At 50.5% G+C, this 10517-nt stretch overlaps 1 protein-coding gene across 1 annotated transcript; it reads left to right on the forward strand.

Moving 5' to 3' along the window:
• The first annotated feature begins 2989 nt into the window (after positions 1 to 2989).
• Positions 2990 to 8589, forward strand: LOC112131876 (melanoma-associated antigen 9). The gene is made up of 4 exons (XM_024241805.2): positions 2990 to 3388; positions 6634 to 6720; positions 6872 to 6942; positions 7018 to 8589. The coding sequence occupies exon 4, from the start codon at positions 7083 to 7085 to the stop codon at positions 8028 to 8030; it is 948 nt and encodes a 315-aa protein (XP_024097573.1). The 5' UTR covers positions 2990 to 3388; positions 6634 to 6720; positions 6872 to 6942; positions 7018 to 7082; the 3' UTR covers positions 8031 to 8589.
• The last annotated feature ends 1928 nt before the right edge of the window (positions 8590 to 10517 follow it).

The following is a 10517-nucleotide window of genomic DNA, read 5'->3' on the forward strand; positions in this document are numbered from 1 at the left end:
CCTGTAATCGCAGCTACTCGGGAGGCTGAGGCAGGAGACTCGCTTGAACTCAGAGGGCAGAGATTGCAGTGAGTGGAGATCACGCCACTGCACTCCAGGCTGGGCGACAGAGTGAGACTCCATCTCCAAAAAATAAAAATAAAAAAATAAAACTGTTAGAAGAATGGAAAAAACTATATAGATGGAGAGAAAATATTAGTAATCTGATGTCTGATAAAGAACTCATATGCTGAATAAATACCAAACTTTTAACATTCAACCTTTGAAAACAAAGAATCCACCTAAAGATGTAAATGATTTGAAGACATTCACCAATGAAGACACGCAGAAATACACATACATTCACCAATGAAGATACACACATGAAAAGATGATCAGCACAATTATTCACTAATAATGCAAATGTCAACAGCACTAAGATTCCTCTACCCACCTATTACAATGGATACAATTCAAATACCTGAGAATATCAAATTCTGGAGAGGATGTGGAATTCTCATTCATAGCTGGTATACAAGAAAAATGTTTCATTCACTCTAGAAGGCCTTTTGGCCCTTTCCTATGTAGTAAAACATAGACTTACCTTTAGATCCATCAGTCGTACTCCTAGGTTTTACCTAAGTGAATTGGAAACTTTGGTTCTCACATGGAAAATCATGTACACGAATGTATATAGTAGTTTATTCATAATCACCAACCAAGATGTCCTTGAAGAGGTGAATGGATAAAACCAATGGTACTTCCACAAACTGAAAGTGTATTCAAAGTTCAATCTACCCTCAAATATTCCAGGACAGGAAATTTTGGAGGCCAGTTCAGCCAAGTGGCAAGGGAAAATGAATCACCATCTTATCTCATCTCTTCCAATGCACCCAAAATGGGCAATTGTTTAACTCATTCTCCCAGGCTCGCTCTCCTAGATTCATAAACAGATGAAGGCACCCGAGCGCTCATGAACAGAATTTGTGAGGCAAGTGTTCACACATATCGCAGCAAATGTCATAAACAGATAATCACATATCCAACACAACAGTGGATTAAACGAACAAGCCGCCTGTATGCATGGAATAAAAATACGATTAAATGTTAGAAAAAAATTCAATTCTAATTCCCTGCATACAAGATAGACTAGAAAAAAACATTCAGTCATGACAATGGGTACAGGAAAAGGCTCTGAAATGAATTCTGTGTAAGTACAAATTAACAATGTTTAGCAACCTAACATTAAAAGGAACTTCCGTTTCCTAAAATCGGCAGCAAGCATACATAAATGTGAAATGTCAGAAGCTCTGCCATTCACGGCAGTGACAAGTCGTTGACATATGCTGTCACCACTACCACCTACATCTGCAGTGATATCAAAATGAAAAAGAGCCAGAGCTATGGATGTCAAAATGAAAATGAGATATGAAGACTGCAAAGAAATAGATAGTATTTGTTAACTATATGATTATCTACATAGAAAATTCAAAGGAATAGACACATTGAATATTCAAATGAATAAAAGACTTCAGAAAACATCATATAGAAGGTCATTACAGCAAAATCAAGAGCCTTGCCACACAAAAGCAACTTAGTGCATAAAATAGAAAATAGAAAATATACCATTCACAGCAGCATTAAAATCCAAAATGTAAATAAGAAGAGCCCAACAAGACCTTCATGGAAGCAACTGTGCAAAGTTGCTGATAGACTCAGGAAATAATCTCAAGTAAATGGATCTGTATACCATATTCCTTGATGGGGAACAGAATATGGCAAAGATGTAAATGCTACTTAAATTAAATACAGAGTGAGTGCCTTAACTGTCATTGCCAAAGTGACAACCAAGCTCAGGTTGCTGTGCTCTGCTCCCCAAATCAACCCTGGAAAAATATAGGAGGGAAAAGATTAAAAAAAAAAACCCATCAAAACAGAGAAAGCCCTGGGGATGACTGAAGACTGTGCTAAACTAGTACTTGTGTTTTGGGTCCAGAGAGCAGCAGGGAAATCGAGGAGGTCTGTACCCTGCACAGATGGCAGATTACAGGATGGATAGGAGAAAGTGTTTAACATTCCACCCCACATCATCGCACAATCTCAGGCAGCACCACAAAATCTGATGCCAGTAGCCCTGGGGTAATATCAGGACACCAGGAAATTTGAGTTGATTGAGACACTATGGCTCCAGAGTTCTGCTAACAACCACCTGAAACAAACTTAGTAGGAGAAGACCAGCCTTCCAAAAAATTATTATTTTAATGGAATATAAAGAATGAACTAGGAATAGAATAGTAAGTATGTGTGAAGGCCACATACTGTGAGTAGATATTAATAAAATATGTGTGCACATATATAGTAAAAAGTCTACAAATACAAACAAATATGTATCTAAAGATATATACATGTAAGTACATATAATTATACATATATGATATAAAGATATATATGCATGTGTATATACATATAAGCATGAATGTATATAATGTCTAAAACACGTATGTATATAAACGTAGATATAAACAAAATGTACATATACCATATATAATGTACACATACAATGTAAAATTTATTACCATATGAATGAGGATTAAAATATGAAAATCGCTAATCTGGACTCTGCTGTGTTCGATACCTTCAAAACACATGGCTTCTCCAAATCTGTTGCTGCTGCTCAGCCTCTTCCGTGTAAAAATAAATCCTTTGCGACAAAAGGTTTGCAAAGTCTAGCTCTGGCTGGGGAGGAGCCCCCATGGGAAGGTGTGTATCTTCTCTCACAGGTCCTACAATCACAGATGCTGCAGCCCCCCAGGGAGCATCTAGCCTTGGACCCGCAGCCATTCTCTGCAACGCGTGCAGCTGGGCAAATGCTCAAAGGTGACATAAACGGATCATCTCCCACCCATCACTTCATCAAAGAGCCAGGAGTCAGGAGCCAGGAGCAGAACCCTCCTGAGAGGGGACTGAAGGTCCACCTTCCCCACATAGAGGGGCCACAGAATCCAGCTCAGCCCTTCTTGTCAGCCCTGGAAGACCCTGGCAATGTTGTCACCCCGACCACACCCCTCCCCTCACTGCCACTTCATGTGATTGGGAGTCAGAGACTTGGTCCGAGAGGAGCAGACCCAATCGGCAGAGAATGGGGATCCAGACCCAGGCATCAAGGTCAGGACCCCCTGAGGGATGACTGAGGGCCCCTATCCCCATCCCCACCCCTACTCCGCCAGAACCCGGTTCAGCCCCTACTGTCAACCCAGGGAAGCCCCAGGCTTGGAGGCTGGATGTGACGTCACTGACGTGCGCTCACTGACGTGCGCACTGGGGGTCAGAGAGAAGGGAGAGGCCTCCTTCTGAGGGGCGGCTTGATACCGGTGGAGGGAAGCGGGCCGAGGTTCTGTGAGGAGTCAAGGTGAGGTGCTGAGGGAAGACTGAGGATGCCCCCACCCCACATAGAGGACCCGAAAGAACCAAGTGCCGTCTCTGCTCCCAGCCCTGGACCACCCGGGGGCCGATCTGGGGCTGACTTGTGAGGCTGGGCCGACCCCCTCCCTCCGCCGCTCAAGCTGCTGGGCACTCTGGAGTGAGAGCTTGGTGTGACCAGGGCAGGGCTGGTTAGGAGAGGGCAGGGCCCAGGCTCTGCCGGGCATCAAGGTCAGGACCCTGAGGGAGGGCTGGGCCCCCCCAACCCAACCATGACCTACAGCCCCAGGTTCCCCAGCCCCAACCTCAGCCCCACGCTACACCCCACCCCACCCCACCCCCAACTCTCCCGCGGCAGAATCTGGTTCCGCCCCTGTTGTCAACCCAGGAAAGCCCCAGGTGCCCGGATGTAAGGCCAGTGACTTGGGCACTGGGGGTCAGAGAGTAGCAAGGGCTTGATTCTGAGTGGTGGCTGAAGATCGGCAGAGGGAAGCGGGCCCAGGCTCTGTGAGGAGGCGAGGTGAGACGCTGAGGGAGGACTTAGGACGCCCCCACCCCAGATAGAGGGCCCCAAAGAATCCAGCACCACCCCTGCTGCCAGCCCTGAACCACCCCGGGGGCGGACTTCTCAGGCTGGGCCACCCTTCGCCACCCCACCGCTTAAGCCCCAGAGCTTGGTGTGACCAGGGCAGGACTGGTTAAGAGAGGGCGGGGGCCAGGCTCTGCCAGGCATCAGGGCCAGGACCCTGAGGGAGGCCTGAGGCCCCATAGAGGGAGTCACTGCCCCTGCAGTCAACCCTGGGAAGTTCTGGGCATGGCGGTCAGGCAAGCGGATCCTGATATCTGCATCCTGGGCTGACCGAGGGAAGGGACTTGGTATCGTTAGCATGGCCGCGGGAGAACAGAGGGAGGGCCCAGGTCCTGCTGGGAGACAAGGGAGGCCAGAGGGGACCCAGTACCCCAGGACAAGGGGCCCACCCCGCCCCTATCTGAGACCGAGGCCCCTCCTCATTCAGCCTCGGGAATCTGACAGATAGAGACTCAGGTCCACTGAGGGGTGGGGCCCAGCCCTCTAGGAGACCAGGGAAGGAACAAGACGGAGGACAGAGGGGACCCCGGAGTCCAGCTCAGTGGGGATCTTTGCCTGGGCGATCCCGGGCACGGTGGCCGCACGTGGTGCATTGTGGCTGCTGGGATCGGGTGTCAATGGGAACAGTGCTGTGGTATGAGGAGTGGGGCCTCAGGTGAGCAGGAGGAGGAGTCCCAGAGGCCTGAGGAAGGATTCACCAGACCTCTCATCCCAGACCTAGGAAACCTGCCCCTGCCGTCAGTCTTGGGAGGCCCCAGGCAGGACTGTGAGGAAGGGAAGTGCCCCCTCCACCCCCAACACACACTTTCTCAAAGAGGGTCTAAGGGAGAAATTGGCCTTGGTCTGCAAGACTCATCTCTGGTTCAGCAAAATGGAAGGGGCCAGATTCTGTCAGAAGCAAATATGAATACCTAGAGGACACCCAGACCGACGAGGCCCCCTGGAACCTGCTCCTTTGGTCAGCCTTGGGTATCTCATGCATGAGTGACCATGAGGTGGCCCCTCACTTCTGCCTCCCGGGTCTCAGGGAGGTGGGGGCCTTGGTCCGAGGGGTTTCCTCAGCTCAGCAGAGGGAGCCACACCTGGTCAGCACAGGGTGGAATCCAGGGTCTTCCAGGAGTGACGGGGAGGAAGTTTGGTGAGGACTGAAGGTAAGAAGGTACCTCCACGCTCTCAAAAAAGAAAGGACCTCACAGACACTGGTGTCACCTGTTCTCAGCCCCAGGTGGCCCCAGGCAGGAATGGCATGAGGCATGCTCTCATTTCTCCCACGTGACTGGGGGTGAGAGGTCTCAGGGAGGTGAGTACCTTGATGCCAGGGGGCACTGAGAGATTCAACAGAGGGCTCCACACCTGGTCAGTAGAAGGAGGACTCCCAGGATCAGCAGGACCCAAGGTGTGCCCCCTTCATGAGGAATGGAGGTACCCCCAACCCAGAAAGAAGCCACCCCACAGAGTCTAGGTGAACTCTGTTCTTAGATCTGGGGACGGGGGGGGCGGGGCCTGATGAAGGATGGCGCTAAGTGGCAAGCTCACTTGTACCACGGCAGGAAGTTGAGGAACCCTCAGGGGGATGAGGCGTTGATGTAAAGGGAGATGTCTTCTCATCTCAAGGGTTTGAGGGTCGAGGAAGTAGAAGCCCCAGCAGGAGTAAAGATGAATAACCCGCAGGAGGACTTTGGAACACCCACCTCATACCTGAAGGGTTCAGCTGGTGGGGTCAGCCCCGGACACCCCACGCAGGGGTGACAGATGTGGGGCCTCCTCCCCTCTGTTTCTGGATCTCAGGGAGGTGAGGACTTTGTTCTCAGAGGGTGTGTGGACAAAACAGGGAGGCCCTGTGTTCGACAGACACAGCGGTCCCAGGATTGGAGAGCAGTCCAGGTGAGGAACCTAAGGGAGGATCGAGGGTACCTCCAGGCCAGAGAAACTCTCAGATCAAGAGAGTTTGCCCTGCCCCTACTGTCACCCCAGACAGCCCGGGCAGGGCTGTCTGCTGAGGTCCCTCCTTTATCCTGGGATCACTGGTGTCAGGGAGGGCTGGCCTTGGTCTGAGGGGGCTGCACTCATGTCAGCAGAGGGAGGGTCCCAGGCCCTGCCAGGAGTCCAGGTGCAGACTGAGGGGACCCCACTCACCAAACACAGAGGACCTAGCCCCACCCTGCCCCTTCTGTCAGCTGAGGGAAGCCGCTGGGTGGATGGACTCCCCTCACTTCCTCTTCAGGTGTCTCCTGGAGATAGGGCCTCAGGTCAACAGAGGGAGGGTTCCAGACCCTGCAGGCATCAAGATGAGGACCAGGCAGTATCCTCACCCCAGGACACATGGACCCCATTGAATTTGGACATCTCTTACTGTACTTCTGAGGAAACCCTGGGGAGGTGTGGGCAGATGTTGGTTGGGGCATGTCCTTCTGTTCCACATCAGGGATGTGAGCTCTTGATCTGAGAGACTCTCAGGCAAGTAGAGGAGTGGAGTCCAGTCCCTGCCAGGAGAAAGGTGAGGGCCCCGAGTGAACGCAGAGGGGACCATCCACCCCAAAAGTGTGTAGAACTCAAGAGTGTCCAGCCCGCCCTCTTGACAGCACTGAGGGACCGGGGCTCTGCCTGCAGTCTGCAGCCTAAGGGCCCTTCGATTCCTCTTCCAGGAGCTCCAGGAAGCAGGCAAGCCTTGGTCTGAGACGGTGTCCTCAGGTCACAGAGCAGAGGAGACCCAGGCAGTGTCAGCAGTGAAGGTGAAGTGTTCACCCTGAATGTGCACCAAGGGCCCCACCTGCCCCAGCACACATGGGACCCCATAGCACCTGGCCCCATCCCCCCTACTGTCACTCATAGAGCCTTGATCTCTGCAGGCTAGCTGAGTAGCCCTCTCACTTCCTCCTTCAGATTCTCAGGGAACAGGCTGACCAGGAGGACAGGAGCCCCAAGAGGCCCCAGAGCAGCACTGAAGAAGACCTGTAAGTCAGCCTTTGTTAGAACCTCCAAGGTTCGGTTCTCAGCTGAAGTCTCTCACACACTCCCTCTCTCCCCAGGCCTGTGGGTCTCCATCGCCCAGCTCCTGCCCACGCTCCTGACTGCTGCCCTGACCAGAGTCATCATGTCTCTTGAGCAGAGGAGTCCGCACTGCAAGCCTGATGAAGACCTTGAAGCCCAAGGAGAGGACTTGGGCCTGATGGGTGCACAGGATCCCACAGGCGAGGAGCAGGAGACTACCTCCTCCTCTGACAACAAGGAGGAGGAGGTGTCTGCTGCTGGGTCATCAAGTCCTCCCCAGAGTCCTCAGGGAGGCGCTTCCTCCTCCACTTCCATCTACTACACTTTATGGAGCCAATTCGATGAGGGCTCCAGCAGTCAAGAAGAGGAAGGGCCAAGCACCTCGGTCGACCCAGCTCACCTGGAGTTCATGTTCCAAGAAGCACTGAAATTGAAGGTGGCTGAGTTGGTTCGTTTCCTGCTCCACAAATACCGAGTCAAGGAGCCGGTCACAAAGGCAGAAATGCTGGAGAGTGTCATCAAAAATTACAAGCACTACTTTCCTGTGATCTTCGGCAAAGCCTCCGAGTTCCTGCAGCTGATCTTTGGCACTGATGTGAAGGAGGTGGACCCCGCCGGCCACTCCTACATCCTTGTCACTGCTCTTGGCCTCTCGTGCGATAGCATGCTGGGTGATGGTCATAGCATGCCCAAGGCCGCCCTCCTGATCATTATCCTGGGTGTGATCTTAACCAAAGATAACTGCGCCCCTGAAGAGGTTATCTGGGAAGCGTTGAGTGTGATGGGGGTGTATGTTGGGACGGAGCACATATTCTATGGGGAGCCCAGGAAGCTGCTCACCCAAGATTGGGTGCAGGAAAACTACCTGGAGTACCGGCAGGTGCCCGGCAGTGATCCTGCGCACTACGAGTTCCTGTGGGGTTCAAAGGCCCACGCTGAAACCAGCTATGAGAATGTCATAAATTATTTGGTCATGGTCAATGCAAGAGAGCCCATTTGCTACCCATCCCTTTATGAAGAGGTTTTGGGAGAGGAGCAAGAGGGAGTCTGAGCACCAGCCGCAGCCAGGGCCAATGTTTGTGGGGTCAGGGCCCCATCCAGCAGCTGCCCTGCCCCATGTGACATGAGGCCCATTCTTCACTCTGTGTTTGAAGAGAGCAATCAGTGTTCTCAGTGGCAGTGGGTGGAAGTGAGCACACTATATGTCACCTCTGGGTTCCTTGTCTGTTGGGTGATTTGGAGGTTTATCCTTGCTCCCTTTTGGAATTGTTCAAATGCTCTTTTAATGGTCAGTTTAATGAACTTCACCATCGAAGTTAATGAATGACAGTAGTCACACATATTGCTGTTTATGTTATTTAGGAGTAAGATTCTTGCTTTTGATTCACATGGGGAAATCCCTGTTATTTTGTGAATTGGGACAAGATAACATAGCAGAGGAATTAATAATTTTTTTTGAAACTTGAACTTAGCAGCAAAATAGAGCTCATAAAGAAATAGTGAAATGAAAATGTAGTTAATTCTTGCCTTATACCTCTTTCTCTCCCCTGTAAAATTAAAATATATACATGTATACCTGGATTTGCTTGGCTTCTTTGAGAATGTAAGAGAAATAAAAATTGAAAGAATAATTTTTCCTGTTCACTGGCTCATTTTTTCTTCAAACATGCACTGAGCCTCTGTTATTCGGAACACCCTGGGTTAATAGTAGAGATGCTAGGTAAGCCAGACCCACCCCTTTACCATAGGGTGGTGAAGTCCAGGAGCTACAATCCTAAAATTAAGGTGGTGCCATGTCCTCTAAGAACCAGAGGAAAATAAAACATGGGTGAGGGTTTGGGGCTCTAGATGACAGCAGTCGAGTGTATATGCCCTGAGCCAGGGCCTTTTGGGCTTTGGGAAACTGCAGTTCCTTCTGGGGGAGGTAATTCTATTGAAGCTGGGCGGTGCCAGAGCCAGATTCTCAGAGGATGAGAGAAAGGCCTGGAGTGGATGACTGCTCAGCAGTTCCTTTTGGATGGTGGATGAACAGAGAAGAGTCTCCGCCTGGGGCAGGAATAGAAGGAAATTGTCCCGCGCTCTTGTCTCGGTGCGGTTGAACACAGTGCAGGGGCTAGGTGATGGATACCTATCATCTGCAAGGGTTTCCTGCAAGATGAGGGTGAATCTCCCAGAAGGGACGCCCAGAAGTCATTGGCCAGGTGCTTTTCTGCCTGTCTGGGAGAGCCAGAGTTGATCATATTTAAAAGGCATTCTAATCAAGTTATCTCAGGTGGGATTTGAGCAATTGTGAGCAAAGGCGAGATTTCAAATGTTAACAAAATAAGTGAAAACAGTGTCTTGGATCAAAAAGCAGGTGGGAGAGAGGAAAGGAGTTGATCCTCGATTCAAATTCTAGGAGCTTTGAGCTGCATTCAGCTGCGCAAGACTCCAGCACACCCAAATTTTGAAGTACATTCGCTGAGAGGAAATACTTAATTTTATTGACGAAACTTCCTGTTTGGGCTAATTATCCCTTGTCCTATTGAGCTATATATTCTCTGGTAAGTCTTGGAGAACAACAACATTTACGAAATCCCAGACTGCTAGGGTCTAGGGTCAAATAGTATTCGATATGACAGCCATCCGCCATTCCTTAAACTTCTAACTTAATGCCAGGCCCCGAGCCAGATGCTTCACTTACATTGCACACACTCTAACCGTCCTAGTGGAAGGGCCTCATCATACCTGCTTCACAGATGAAGAAGCAGAGGCTCACAGTACTTGGGTATTTCCCAGGATCAGGTGGCTAGTAAGGAACAGAGCTGGAACCGGATCCCTGATCTGAATTCCTCTAGAGCCCGTGCTGTTCCCACTCCCCTGAGCCGGAGGCAGACCTCCTCACTGGTACTTCATTTCTCTTCTCAGCAATGCATCATCTCTCTCAAGTAACAAAAAGAAGGACTCTCAGGCCAAGGTACTAAATGCAGGCCTAAAGAAAGTGACAATGAGCATCAAATACAATTTGGGGATGGCATGCGGTGGGTCCCCTGGGAACTGTCTGCTGGGTGCTGCCTGTTGAGCACCTACTATGAAACAGGTTGTAGGAGCGCCTACAAATGCTCCATCCACATCTTTTGTCTTCTCTTTCCTGGGCACAAGGGACGAATACATAATCAGCACTTCTGTCTGGCACCAGCACGTTCCCATGTCACAGTGCCCTTCCCCGGTCACTATCATGTTTCCTCCCTTCTGACTCTGCGACCTGACTTACTGCTTGCTCTTCACTGTTGCCTCGCCTGGAGTCTGGGCAGACCCACCTGCCCTTCCTGCAACATGGAGCATTCCTAGCCCTTGAAGTAGTCCCCTGCTTCTCGCATGGCTCGCCCTTAGTCCAGTCCCACAGCCGCAACCATTCTGGACGGTGACTTTAGACACTTGGTCCTCCCTCCCTGGGAGAATTCTACTCTGTGTATTTCCAGTGGGCTGTGAGAAGAGTCCAATTTGACCCATAAGCTCCTGGTTGGGTTACAGCCCCGAAGATTGAGAGAGTGTTTTC

The sequence above is a fragment of the Pongo abelii genome, chromosome X, assembly GCF_028885655.2.
Source record: "Pongo abelii isolate AG06213 chromosome X, NHGRI_mPonAbe1-v2.0_pri, whole genome shotgun sequence".
NCBI lineage: Eukaryota > Metazoa > Chordata > Mammalia > Primates > Hominidae > Pongo > Pongo abelii.

Bases quoted from the DNA above. Each gene is read 5' to 3' on its own strand.
- LOC112131876 (XM_024241805.2), top strand. From the start codon at position 7,083: ATGTCTCTTGAGCAGAGGAGTCCGCACTGCAAGCCTGATGAAGACCTT.